The 15,429-nt window shown below is 35.9% G+C and overlaps 1 protein-coding gene across 5 annotated transcripts in view; it reads left to right on the top strand.

Moving 5' to 3' along the window:
- The window catches only part of LOC106877753 (protocadherin-18), a 210,011-nt gene that overhangs the window by 128,359 nt on the left and 66,223 nt on the right, over positions 1-15,429 (top strand). For all 5 annotated transcript variants that reach the window (XM_052973116.2, XM_089362767.1, XM_089362768.1 and 2 more), the window contains exon 2: positions 1,152-3,571. In XM_052973116.2, the coding sequence (XP_052829076.1) occupies positions 1,193-3,571 (2,379 nt within the window). In that variant the 5' untranslated portion in view covers positions 1,152-1,192. The remainder of the gene's footprint in view (positions 1-1,151; positions 3,572-15,429) is intronic.

The raw sequence follows: 15,429 nt of genomic DNA, 5'->3' as shown, positions 1-15,429 counted from the left end.
CTTCAAGGGCTGGACTTGACCCCAGAGCTTATTACAGTCTGTTTGATACCAATACCAGTTTTTACAATAATAAACATAGACACGGCTCTCACTCACTCACGCCCTCTCTCTATGTATGTGTGTGTGTGTGTGTATACATACATCCATAGATAGATAGATATGTTGTGTGTGTATCTGTGTGTGTGTGTGTGTGTGTGTGTGTGTATGTATATATATATATATACATATATATATATATATATTTCTATACACACACACACACACATAATATATATATATATATATATATATATATATATATATAAAGATGTAGGTGTGCGTGGAGAGAGAAAGAGGGATAAAGAGAGATGTATGTACAGTTATGTGCGCGCAAACACACACACACACACGCGCGCGCAATATATATTTATATATGTGTAGGAGTACGCACAGTTTATTATGAATGTTGTGTGTGTGTGTGTTTATGATAGGCTACTGCGCTGTGGGATTGAACGCTAAACCATATGGTTGGTTGCAAAAGTGAATTTCTTAAGCAGGTAGCCATGCCTACACCCACACTGTTGAAATATTATTCATAACAAGCAGGAATCCAATACTTCATAACTGTGTAACAAAATTTTAACTCTTTCTTTGGTCAATGAATGTTATTTCCTATTTGCTTCTATCTAGAAATCAAAGGAAATGACTACTATTCCCTTCATAGTTTGCTTTTGTGATTTGGTTATCAATGTTTTGAAACTGACCTATTTTCCATTACATTTCAGACAGCTTCACCACTGTGTTGCTGAAGCGGCAAATATCATTATAGCAATTATTCTGCTCCAGACCACAGATTTGCTTGTCAGTTGTTTGACCTCAACAATTTGAGCAGGTCCCCTAGTGACTAAAAATATAAGCGTCTCTGATCTGATCATGAGCAGGAGTAGTGGGAGAAGATCATAGCCATGTGCTGAGAGGGATTCTCTGGGGGTTTGAATGTATATAACAAAAGCCAAGTTTGAATGAAATATTAGCCCTTTTTCTTACTTTCAAGGAGTATGCAAATAGGAAATAACAAGCTCAAAAATCGTGTTAAACAGTGTAATTGTATAATTTAACTTTTTATAACTTTTGTTCACTTCTAATCATCTCATTTCTTTTTTCCTTTGCAGACGCTGTACTCTTTAAGTGACATCAATGAACATCTGCCGTAATGAATTGGTTACTGTCGTTAGTGATCTTGCTCCACCTGATATTTCTTCGTTTAAGTTCTTGTATAGATCTCATCTATCATGTCAAAGAAAACAGAGGTCCTGGCAGCTATGTGGGCGATATAGCCTCTGATTCGCATATATTAGAACATCTTAAAGATCCAAGTTTAATCACATACAACCGGTTACGACAGAGACAAACTAGCAGCTCACAACTATTCAACGTCACTAAGACAGGAAAACTTTTTACTGCTCAGACTTTGGATGCTGAATCTCTCTGTTTTTACAACACGGAATGCTTTAAGATTATCAAAATAGCTGTCCGCAAAGCTGAAGCGTTTATGAAAATACTTAAAATCAAGGTAATCATAGAAGATATTAATGATCATCAGCCTGAATTTCCCGTAAAACAAGTTAACATTCAGTTTGACGAAACTGATGGCAAAGGAACAATGAAATCTATACCGAATGCAGTAGATAAAGACGTTGGTTTATTGAGTTCTTCAATAACATATCTATTGAAAAAAAAGTTTGATGAGCCTTTTACATTGTCAGTAACAAAACGAGTTATTGGTACTTCAAAATTAAATATAATTTTGGAAAAGAAATTAGACAGAGAACTGAAAGATAGTTATATGCTCCAAGTTATTGCAAAAGATGGCGGTATTCTGCCTCGAGAAGGAAGGTTAAATATTCACATATCTGTAACTGACATTAATGACAACGCTCCAGTTTTCACGCAAAATATTTATAATATTTCAATAAGAAATTTTCACCCCAAAACTCGACCAATTATTATTTTGTCTGCGAAAGATTTAGACTCTGGCGAAAATAGTCGAGTCTCATATCATTTCAGCTCAGAAACATCGGACACAGCCAAAATATATTTCCAACTCAACAGTGAAACTGGGGAAATTTTCGTACAGAAGAAAATTACTTTTAGACAGAAACAAAAATATAAACTGTTCGTTGAAGCCAGAGATGGTGGAAACCCGCCCTTAAGTTCCACAGCCATGGTGCTCGTGAATGTAATTAATCAACAGAATAATGCACCAGAAATAGACGTAAATTTCGTTTCTGAATTATCAAAAGATACTGCTAGTATCTCGGAGGGAACTAAGGTTGGCAGTTTTATTGCATATGTTAGTGTTATTGACAACGATATCGGAATGAATGGAGAAGTTGATTGTAACCTGGAGCACGAGAAATTTCAGCTGTTAAATTTAGGTTCTAACGAATATAAAATAATAATGAAGAAGCAAGTTGACAGAGAAACGAAAGAATTTTATGATATTAGTCTCAGCTGTCAAGACAAAGGATCACCGTCTCTGAGGAGAGAACGAAATTTTTCTATCCAAGTGATGGATGTCAACGATGTACAACCACAATTTACAAAAGACACTTTCAAATTTCTGACATATGAAAATGAGGACCATAAGTTTCCAATCGGCTTTGTTAATGCAACTGATGCTGATCAGGGCTCCGGGGGTGAACTTACTTATTTTTTGTTAAGTAACAACGAATATTCTATACCCTTTGAAATCACTGATTATGGATTTATTTCCACAACAAATTCCTTGGATCATGAACAAAAGGATACATATCAATTTAAAGTGTTAGTAAAAGACAACGGAAATCCTTCTTTAAACAATACAGCAAATGTTATTGTTGAAGTTATGGATGAAAATGACAACGTTCCCTATTTTACTTTCCCTAGTGTTAATCCTTTTAGTCTAGATGTCCACTATCAACCACATCGAAAAAATGAAATAGCAGTTCTGAGGGCATCTGACAGAGACAGTCATGTAAACGCTTTTCTGAGATATGAAATAGTAGGGGGTAACAACAAACAACTGTTTTCTGTGAACCCTTATACGGGGGTTTTATTTTTCTCTCGAACTGTTTATCAAAATGATGCAGGGTCATATAATTTAGACTTAATTGTTCAGGACAGTGGCACGCCGGTTTTATCAGCAATGACCACCTTGTCTTTAGTACTGACCGTCAGCAATAAAACAGCGAAAATGTTGACGACCGTTGACATATATTCAGACGAAATGATAGATATGAATCTAGTCATTGTCATTGTTGCAGGTGCCGTCATAGTGTCTGCTGTCGTCGTTGTGTCTATAACCATTTGCATCGTCAGATGCAATAACAGCCGAAGTCCTCAACATAGAACTGAGATTAGCCAATGTGATCAATCAGGTAAAGAAAAGAACTTATTGATTTATCAAACCAACAATCCCGTTTTCTCGACGGGCAATCCCGATGAAATTAAAAATAGAAATACTCAGTCATTGAGAATGGGGAATCAAGAAGATTTGCAGCAAGAATGGAAAATTTCAGCCGCATCACGAAGTCTCCCAATGACACGGCAGGTAAGTCTCCAACCAAAATTACCTTTACCGAAAGTTGTTTAAAATATTTACCAGCTTTTAATTTTATTACATGTTTCTTTGAGATTAACAACTGGTAAAATCAATGGCGTAGCTACAGTGTGTGTCGTCTGGGACAGCTTTTGGGCTTGCCTCCCTATGTACCTCAATTATATACACTGACGAAAGTTGTTGCTGTTGTTGTTGAGTCTTAAATTATTGTTAATCGAGAAAATTTATGGTCAAAGGTAATTCAGTTTTTATCACCTCGACTTTTTTTTCAGACACAGTATATCTTGAACAATATCATCCTATGACTAATTGTTGGGTATAATTTGAGAAAGCAGATTACGTGATCACATAAGGGCCTCCACGGCTCAAACACACTTTATGTCGTTGTAGTGATTGTGTAGGCCTAGGTCATCTCTGATCGTGTAGATTAAAACATGCGCAACAAACAGCTGATGATGTGGACGTGTCCCACTCCCACGAAACTCTAAGTAGCACAGAGCTGAGTTAAAACTATCATTAAATACACGTAACTCAAGCCAAATGTGTTGAGTGTTACTTTTGTTTGTTCACTCGCACGTCTATATGACTCACAGCCGTTGGCAATTAATTAAAAGGACCACGTGACTTGAAAATATATCTTAAAGGTGGAACAGTGTAATGTATGCAATTATTGGGTTTTGGTTAAATAAAGCAGAAAATTTAGAATTTTGGGACATTCGCCAATACTAAGTCAAGCTGTATTCTTGATTTTGTTTCGATCCCGACTGCAATCAATTTTTTTCATTCATACTATTAATTATTTTATTAAAAGTAAAAGAAAACACACTACAACCAGCCGTCACTCACGAGGGAGTATGGCTTGGTAACACGCAGTATGATTTTGCTTATTATTTCAGGTTCCTACCTAGTAGCGATATACATAGTGAGCAGGCATAGGTACTCTTTCATTCCCGTCATTCTTGATACAGTAATATACCATGGATATAAGAGCTGGAGGGAAAGAGGGATGCACCAGTACCTAGCTAGTACTCGAGATAACTAAGCAAACTAGAACAACCTAAAAGGAATTACTTTACTCATGGACAAAACACACTGCCCGGTTCAGGAACCGAACTCATTGCATTATGATCGGGAGCCATTCTCACCACCAAGGCAAACGCTTTTACTTCAGTAACACTTCAAATGTCACGATTCACATTTCTTTTCTTTAAGTCCGTTTCTGATAAACCGATTTAATCTCTTTCAGCTCCCCTTAATGTACCTCTTCTAATTTACTAAAGGCACTCTAAGGTTTTTGTAATACTGTTTTACTGGGATAGTATAAGCTTACGTGTACTTCAGTCTCTTTCTCTCTCACCCTCTCTCCCTCTACATATATTAAAAGAAAATACGTAGTGTACCGTAGATGAGTAAGCAAAGAATCGAACATACTGTAAAGAAAACGAAACTCAGGAGGCAAAAAATGTGAAGACACGAGTACCGCAATACTCCTAAGAGTGTGGGGAGAGTTTATAAAAGCTTATATATATACAAATAATAAAATAAATATATACAAATTATAAAAAATAATAAAATAAATATAATTAAATTATAAAAATCATTAAAAAAAATATACAGTACAGTACTGTTTCTACTTCGTGGATTTTCACCTATCGTGGGCTGTTTGGGAACGTGACACCCGCGATAATCAAGGGATTACTGTACTCAAAAGAAACCGCTGTTTTTTGTGAAGGAATACAGTAGTTATAGTGGTGGCATTAAAACTTTGTAATATTTCGCTCGTCATTTTTGCATCTGAGTTCGAATAGCGTTGTAATCGAGCTTCCATCACTTTGTGTCAATAAATTAATTCTGCTACTATACTCCACCTCATAAATGTTCACTATTGCTCATTCAAAAAAGAATTTATTTTAATACTTTTTCCTAAAGGATCTTATAATAATTCTGCGTGTCACTTCATTACTTAGCCCGTCTGTAACGCTTTCCCATGATTAGTTGAAAAGAAAAGCGAAGAGTGAAAGTGCTGTGTAATAAGTCTATAAAATTGTGCATAAAGTATATAAAGTGTGTGTATGTATGTATGTATGTATGTATGTATATATATATATATATATATATATATATATATATATATATATATATATATATATATATATATATATATATATATATAAAGTGCATTAAGTAATCATTGTATTCCAATTTCCTTCACTTTTTAATGAGTAGCAGATGAGCGATTATCTGTTGATATAGACACAAGCTACGCTTTCAGGGTTTTTGAATAAAGTTAGCAGAAATAACCCAATAAGTTTAACCATTAATTCCGTGAAATATTCGCGGGTCCCATTAGTATATCATTAATAGCTGACACCAGACACAATGTGGCCGAGTGGTTAAGAAGTTTGCATTGCATTTATGAGGTCAGGCGTTCATTCCCTCTGCGTCTCGGATCGATCCAACGTTTGTGAGTGAGACTGGAAACTGCGGAACCTTGTCAGATGGATTGCATTTATAATTCAAAGATCTCGCCTGGTCACACTCTTTGACACGCAAGTTCTGCTCGAGGTTTCTGAAGGAAGGTGTAGATCTTTGTTGAATACTAACACACTGGTTAATTCAAAGAGCTGGTAATTCAGCTAATTAAAGGACATTACTGACTACTCATCGTCAAAACCGACGGAGATCCAAGTAGTTCTGCATTTAGTTACACCAGACACAATTTCATATCATCCTCCCTTTGAGACCTTGTGGTCTTTATTGCCTTAAAAAATTTGAATAATTATTCATAAGAAAGTGGGACACTCAAAAGAGAAGATTAGCTCAAAGGGAAAAAATTCCTGAAAACTGAATTTGTCATAGGCTCTCTCGTTTTTCGAAGATTTTGAGTTCGTTTTACTTGTATTGCTAATTCAGTCAAGCATTAACTTCAACTTGTGCAGCTCACACAATCTCATTTAAAACTGAGGCATATAGTGTCCTCGTGACTATTCTAAATTAAATCAATATTTTACAAAGGAAATTACTGGAGATTATATATGTATGCAAGTTAAAATCTGAGAATGAGATGTTAGCTACGTTTATGTTATGGCAATTACGTGACAGAAGTGTTAAGGAGGGGAAAAAGTTGGATTAAACTAGATAGAAAATAAAGAATGAAATTGTATTGAGATGCATAAAATCTTTTGTAAAGATATTGCTATCTCACGGTTTTAACCTCTTCAAGTATATACTTCGTTGGCAAAACAAATTCTCGTCGCTAGATTGCTTTGTACGATTTAACAAACACTATTTTTTATTTTTATTTTTGTCTTTATCTGGTGACGGACGAACTGCTTCTCTTGTCATATTTTATTGGCCAAAACTATTTAAAGAAGTACGCTAGGGTCTCACATATGTAATATAGTGTAGATTATACAGCTCAACCTATGATAGCCATTTTGGATAGCTGCCAGCAGCGGGAAGCATGTACAATAATAAATAAATAAATAAATAAACAAATAAATGAAAACAGAAATAAAAGTAAAATAAAAAAAGCAAACCCCAAAAAAACTCACGAACTTCTTTCTACCAAATAAAATCGACTCTTGAAGGTTAGCTGAAAAACAACCGCACGTTTCTTACATTTAAACTGGAATATATTGCATCTTATTCATATCTAAATTACACTCTCTCTCTCTCTCTCTCTCTCTCTCTCTCTCTCTCTCTCACACACACACACACACACACACAGAGTCTTACTTCTAACACAAAAGACACAGATTTTGTTCTTGTTTCATTAGAACGAAGAAAGTATAAATAAACGACAATGAAGAAAAATTATCGTTCTTTCTCCTTCTCATTTTTTTTTTTTTCTATTCACATAAAAATGAGAAAATCAAATATTCGAAGAGATGAAAAGCTGAAGTTAAAAGTATTTCGAATACAGAGTGGTAGATTGGAAAAATCGTTTGAGTGCCAAAAAAAAAAAAAAGGACAAGAAAAGAGAAAGAAATGGTATTTATTTACGGTCATTACATTTGAGTTCAAATCTAACCGAAGTGTACTTTGCCTTTCAACGTTCTGGTATTGAACACACATTTATTTCTTTATTACCCACAGAGGGCTAAACATAGAGGAGACAGACAAGGACAGACAAAGGGATTAAGTTGATTACATCGATCCCAGTGCGTAACTGGTACTTATTTAATCGACCCCCGAAAGGATGAAAAGCAAAGTCGACCTCGGCAGAATTTGAACTCAGAACGTAACAGCTGACGAAATGCTGCTAAGCATTTCGTCTGGTGTGCTAACGTTTCTTATTTTTTTATTATCCATAAGGACATACATAGAAGGAACAGCACAATGAAATCGAATGATTTTACAAGAAATGCGATTGGGTTCCTTTTAAAAATTCTAAAACCATATATAATACGGATGATGATAGGACACAATTAGACACAACAGATGAAGTGGAGACGGGATTATAACGGACCCCACGAACCACGCCTTGCCACTGACCTGGGTTTTTAAACCATATCGCATTCACGCGGAGCCTTTCATGCCCAACATTCATGCGACATTCTTTCATCTTTTTCCAAACACGTCTTCAGCCAAACATTTCCTCTCCAGCCCTATTTGCCTTTTCAGGTGGACGATGAAAAAATTCACCAGATTAGGGCCAGAGATGAAGGTGCCTGACCTTATACCTTTTTTTCTCGTCCTCCATATAATCCCTCACGCAGCTGCTACTACAGAGAGAAGACAATGCTTACCTTCTTTCGTTAAGAAATCCGGTGGATTAATTTTCACTATAGATTCAGTCGACAGCCGTACTCTTCCTCCACCTGACATCAGTTCGGCATAAACCCACACATCAGACACTTCCGGGCACTGAAAAATAGCGTGTGGGACGGTTTCCTTGTTCCGCCCACATCTTGGACAGATAGGAGTGTCTCGGTCACCGTGCCTTGAGAGTTTATCCCAGACAGGTAAGGCTCTGCGGTAACACTGCCATGCGAAAGACTTCTGAAAATTATCCGGGGTCTTCGGCCCGAACGTACGTTGGAACGGACTGGCCAGCTGATTATCGTCAAAAATTAGGGTCTCCCCCAATGTATCATCGCATTCCGCCTCTACAAACCCTCTAGAAAAACAGCGGTGGAACCACTACCACAGGCATTGACCGAGCGAAAGAATTGATTGGTTCCCTCCCACAAAATTTCAGGCTTTGTGCCTCTAGCAGAAAAGATTATTGTCATTCAAGTGTACGACTCTTTAACAGTCGACATTTTAAGATTTTAATAATAGTTGAAGGTTAAAGAATAATCCAAAAGTACATAATCACTAGTCCTAACAAAAATTATAAGATGCCATATTCTTTTTATGGTGAATGGTGTAGGCAAGACGAAAAGAATATCTCGTTGTAGAAATTATACTATGTGGTGTGATGGAGGGAAAAGACAACAAGAAGCAAAAGGACAGAATGAAACGTTGGACCTTACCTCGATAACCGCGGTGGAGTAAACAATCGCTCTAAAGCAAAGCACGTCTTCCTCGTAAGCTGTCTGTCTTCTGACTGCCCCACGTGCTGGCCTTCGACGCGTGTGTCCGACTTCCCGTTTGGCCCTTCCGGTCGGGCTTCACTTCCGTTTGCCTCATCTCTCTCCACAAACAACACACAGCTCATCACAGTTCATAACACCACATACTATATTCCTATTACATCAATTAGAATCCAGTCTACATTAAAGCGAGTTGAACTGTTAAACATGTTGAACTGGCTTCCATCAAAACTGTCTTGTCCTCAACTAAAATGGTTCTATAAGTAGCGTTCCTGCTGAGAAATCTTCTATATTCTATGGTTTCAAATGTTGGCATAAAGTCAGCAATTTCAGGAATGGGGATAAGTAGATTACATCGACCCAAGTGCTCGACTGCTACTTGTTTTATAGACCTCGAAAGGATGAAAGGCAAAATCGATCTTGGCGGAATTTGAACCCTGAACGTAAAAGCGAACGTAAATGCCGCTAAGCATTTTGCCCGGAGTGCTAACGATTCTGCCAGCTCGCCGCCTTAACGACTGAGATAATATTTGAATGTCGTTAATGTGTGTGTACATACATTATGTATGTATGTATCGCTCTCTCTTTATATATATATATATATATATATATATATATATTGCTATGTATGTATGGCTATACATGTACAGATATACGTATATGCATGTATATAGAGACATAAATCTCTCTCTGTATACACACACATATGTATTGTACAAACAGACACACTCACCAAACAAGTTTGAATTAGAGTCAGTTTTCATTTAAGAAAATATTTAGTTTTCTAATATGGTGTTTGTTAATTTTCTGCATGGTATATTGCATAAACAATTATCAATTGCCTACAAAGACACTAGGTCTCAAATGTTGAGGAAGTATATAGCGAATTAGATCAGGCCATCTACCCCACCACCAGCATGCACACACACACCATAATTTAACTGAAGCTTAATGTATTGACTCCGGAAAAAATGAAACGCAAAGTCGATTTGAACTCGGAACATAAAGGTACAACAACTAAATAGCGCGAGATGTTTTGTCCGTCACTCCACCAAGTCTGCCAAACCACCGCCAATTATTTCAAGTTACGTTTTGACTATGCTTATCATTTCTTCGCGTAGAAAACGCTTCTATCTATTCGACGCTGCCTGTGTTGATATTTTTCAAGAAGCATATTAGCAACTAAAGATTGTAATATTTCTGGCATTGATTCTTTTTTTCTTCATGTTCTTTTTATTTATTTTTTTTTAATCACATGATATTCCTTTCTTAGCAATGTGTTCACTGAAACAAAATAAGTGGTTATAGGCACAAACGATAACTTGTCTTGTTGGCGAGATTTCTCTGATATGCCAGTTAAAATGGATTAAATTTATAATATTGGTTTAGAGCAATATGAATGAGAGAGAGAGAGGTAGATAAGGTTTATTAATAGATAAGAAGACGACGACGACGAAGAAGAAGATAAAAAAAGAATTTCCAAGATTTTTATGAGAAAAGAAATGGGAAATTGGAACATTTTTGTCTTTCACAATGACATTAACACCAAAAAGGAAGCGAAATGGGTTTTAACCGATAAGCGAAACATTGGCGTTGGGAAATGATATTTGTGCCAAGAAACGACCGAATATATTGTTTATTGTGAACACTCGGAATGATAGCACAGTATGCGTGTGTTGGGGCTTTTCAGAGAGCTAGATAAAGAGAGAGAGGGAGACTGAGAGAGAGAGAGATAGAGAGAGAGAGAGAGAAAAGCACAAAAACCTTTTACCGGGGTTAGGTTATAGCCAATCATTTTGGGGAACTAGTAAAAATGTGCAAAAACAAATAGAAACCACACGGTGTTAGATGGAGATGGTAGGCGGGAGAGAGTTTTTGTAATTAAACGAATCTCTTTCGCAAAAGAACCCCCCCCCCCCCACCACCACACACACACACAAAACAACAATAAGACCAGGATCTGAAATAATCCATCGTGGTCTAAAGGTGCATAACGACCGCAAATTTATAGCTTGAAAATTTACTTGGTTAGTCCGAAGATGAAATCATTGGATGAAATCACTGGTCCTTGTGTGTCATTGAATTTTTCAGTTCCGACCACACACACACACGCACGCACGCACACACACACACACACACATATTTGTGTGTTTGTGTTTGTCATCCTCACCATCGCTCGACCACCGATGTTGGTATGCTTACGTCCTCCTAACTTAACGGTTCGGCAAAAGTGACCGATGGAATAAGTACTAGGCTTTCAAAGAATAAGTCCCGGGGTCGATTAGCTCGACTAAGAGCGATGCTCCAGCATGGCTGCAATCAAATGACTGAAACAAGTAAAAAACTAAAAGAATGCACACACACACAAGGCATGAACATTATAACAACCACTTCCCCTCCCCCTAAAACTTTGTACTTGTCAAAAGAGACTAAGGTCCGAGTTAGGAGCTGAGCGTGTTAATGCTTCTGCCAGCTCACGGTCTTATTCACATTATCTATATTGTCACTGATTTTGAAAGAAGCATGAAACGCTACTACGTGGTGTCAGTTTCCACCACTTTAGAATTCTAGTCCTGTGGTTAAATATGAATTCCTTAATGAAATCATTAAAGTAACGGATATTCAGTATTCAAGGGGTGTTTATTTTACGAACCTCCAAAGGATGAAAGGCGAAATTGACGCCGGCGATATTTGAACTCAGATTGTAAACCCAGAAAAAAAAAAAATACCCACTAAGCATTTTGTCTGGCGCACTAGTGATTCTACCATCTCACAGCATTTGTAATAATCCTGAAATCCTTTGTACATCGAACCCAGTGCACAGATGGTACTTTTTTTTTATCGACCTCGTAGTGATTGAAACCAAGGTCAATCTCTGTGGAATTTGAATCCAGAACTTAAAGGCGGACTAAACGCCGCTAAGCATTTTGTTCGGCGTGCTAACAATTCTGCCAGCTCACCGCCTTTCCCCGCCTTAGTAATAATTGCAATTGTAATAGTAGCAACAACAGCAAAAGTAGGAGGAGAGAAAGAGAGAGAGAGGAATGGAGAGAGAGAGAATGAAAGAGAGAGAGAATGAAAGAGAGAGAGAATGAAAGAGAGAGAGAATAAAAGAATAAATACTTCAATACAAAAGAAAGGAGGAGTTACTAAGCTGTTACTTTACCTCCTCCCCTCGCCGCTCATATGTGTTCACTTGCTGTTATATTCGGCAACTTTAAAAGGAATAATTCTAAACTGGAAGGAATTAATTATAAGTTGCAATTTTTAAATTAAAAAGATAAAGTAAAATAAAATAGGATAAAATGAAAAATAAAAATTGAAATAAAGTGGTTTCTTTTCATTTCTTCAAATTTCGCAAAATTCTGAAGACTAGGCAGCTTACACAGAAACACGTGGTTTGTGTATAAAAGGGAATATTATAATGCTGATCTGTGCAGAACTTTCAACCAAGAAATGCACGCCTGTTTTTCATGTAAGTACTTCAAAGAAAACCATATTCGGCAGCAGTAGCAGCAAAGACAGTATTTCAAAACTCTCATTAATTATTGAACGAACATTAACCAATCTTTTAAATCCTCTTCATGTCTTAGAGCAGTAACTGGTCTCTGTTCTTGCTTCGAACAATTACAATTATAATAACTGGTCGTCTGTTGGCACTTCTCCACTTCGCTTTTCATAATAGTCATCTATAGTTTTATCTTTTAGTAACAGCTTACAAGTATTTTCATCTTCCATTTTGTATTGCCGTTGGTTTTGCCCGCCAATATTCATAACAAGAACAGAAGGTGCATGCATGGCCGTGTCGTTAATAAGCTGGCTTTGCAGCCATGTGGTTTCGGTCGGGTTCAGTCCCACTTCTTGGCACCTTGGACAAGTGTCTTCTATTATAGACCCGAGCCGACTGATGACTTGTAAGTGAATTTAGTAGACGAAAACTACGTGGAGCACCGTTGAGTGTGTGTGTGTGTGTGTGTTTGTATGTATGTATATATGTATGTATGTATGTGTATGTTAGTATGTCTGTCTGTATGTATGCGTGTGTGTGCGTGTAAGTACGTATATATAAATGATAAAAAAAGAGAGCTAAAGCAAATAATTCAGAATGACCAGTGGCTCTAAGCTAGAAAACAAAGACGAATAATGGCCTATAAATGCCTTAAAAATATAAATTCTTGATTTATTAAAATCATCTTCTACTCGAGAGAAAGGTAAACAAACTCCTTGTGACAAATTCTACCGAATTTGAAGATGAAATGTTCAATGCACATGTATATAAGAAATATATAAAGTTTGTGATTATTGTATGTAGTAGATTAAAAGGATTATTTTTATCATATCAGAAGCTTTCGTGCGATTGGCTTGACACTGAGCCATGAGTCATATATATATATATATATATATATATATATATATATATATATATATACAAATGATATGTGAGCATATGCATATATACATACATATATGTACATACCACACACACACACACACACACACACACACACACACACACACACACACACACACACACATATATATATAACATACAAAAATAAGAGGAATGACCAGTAAAAGTGGACTCCTATATGCTAGAAATAGATGCCGAATCATCTAACCACGAGAAAAAAATATATGTTCTCAGTAAAACTTTAGCGACACAAGAGACTGTAAAAAGGCAAGACAAGTGAAAAAATACTAAATAAAAAAACGATTAACCTACGTACCATGGTTTCACAAATTAAAATTTCCATAAGTAAATATCTGCAGGATCGTCAGCGCAGTCCGTCGATTCGCAATATAATTTCCAGAACTAGACACAAGACGTCCACCCGAAAGGGAGCACGTGTAGAGTTCTACATTCAGTGTATCATTTCAAATGTCCTCAATCTGGCGCGCTAAGTCCGGAAATAATTCTGCAGTTAATAAATTTTTGCAGCTAATTTACCGGTTTGAGAACATTATTATATAAAATTTATTAATGAGGTTAGAAATTGATATTAATCAATTAAAACCAGTGGTCTAGCATATTAAAAAAATCCGAAGATTAAGATTATATTACGTACAGAAATAAGAGGAATGACCAGCAAAAGTGGACTCCTATATGCTAGAAATAGATGCCGAATCATCTAACCACGAGAAAAAAAAATGTTCTCAGTAAAAATTTAGTGACACAAGAGGACAAGACAAATGAAAAAATACTAAATAAAAAAACGATTTTTAATTGATTAATATCAATTTCTAACCTCATTAATAAATTTTATATAATAATGTTCTCAAACCGGTAAATTAGCTGCAAAAATTTATTAACTGCAGAATTATTTCCGGACTTAGCGCGCCAGATTGAGGATATTTGAAATGATACACTGAATGTAAATTGTAGAACTCTACACGTGCTCCCTTTCGGGTGGACGTCTTGTGTCTAGTTCTGGAAATTATATTGCGAATCGACGGACTGCGCTGACGATCCTGCAGATATTTACTTATGTAAATTTTAACAGGTGAAACTGGTACGTAGGTTAATCGTTTTTTTATTTAGTATTTTTTCATTTGTCTTGCCCTTTTACAGTCTGTTGTGCCGCTAAAGTTTTACTGAGAACATATATTTTTTTCTCGTGGTTAGATGATTCGACATCTATTTCTAGCATATAGGAGTCCACTTTTACTGGTCATTCCTCTTATTTTTGTATGTTATATAATTTTAATCTTCGGATTTTTTTAATATGCTAGACCACTGGTTTTAATTGATTAATATCAATTTCTACCCTCATTAATAAATTATATATATATATATATATATATATATATATATATATATATATATATATATATATATATATATATATTAGGTTGGTGTATAATTTCTGCGGGTTTTTTTTTTCAAAACATTTTATTCAACGAAAAATTTTAACAAAACGCCAGGCAGAAATTGAAGTAGATGGTGAATATGCTCCGGAATAATCATTTAAAGATGTTTTTGTTAAATGGTATTGTTTTTGCTGAATAAAATTTATTGAAAAAAAAAAAAGCCGCAATAATTATGCACCAACATATATACATACATACATACATAATTCTGCGCGCGCGCGTGTATGTGTGTGTGTGTGTGTGTGTGTGTATATAATATATATGTGTGTGAGTGCATATATGTATGTATGTATGTATGTATGTATGTGTATATATATATTCGTGTATGTGCCGTATTCGAAATATGTGTATACAGTAGAGTATACGTTACTACTCTATCTCTACTTGAGATTTTATAACTGTGTGTGTGTATGTGTGTGTGTGTGTGTATGAATATGCATA

This window comes from Octopus bimaculoides, chromosome 14, assembly GCF_046866305.1.
Source record: "Octopus bimaculoides isolate indiv1 chromosome 14, ASM4686630v1, whole genome shotgun sequence".
NCBI lineage: Eukaryota > Metazoa > Mollusca > Cephalopoda > Octopoda > Octopodidae > Octopus > Octopus bimaculoides.
Note: the sequence above shows the minus strand (reverse complement) of the source record. Positions and strands in the feature narration are given on the sequence as shown.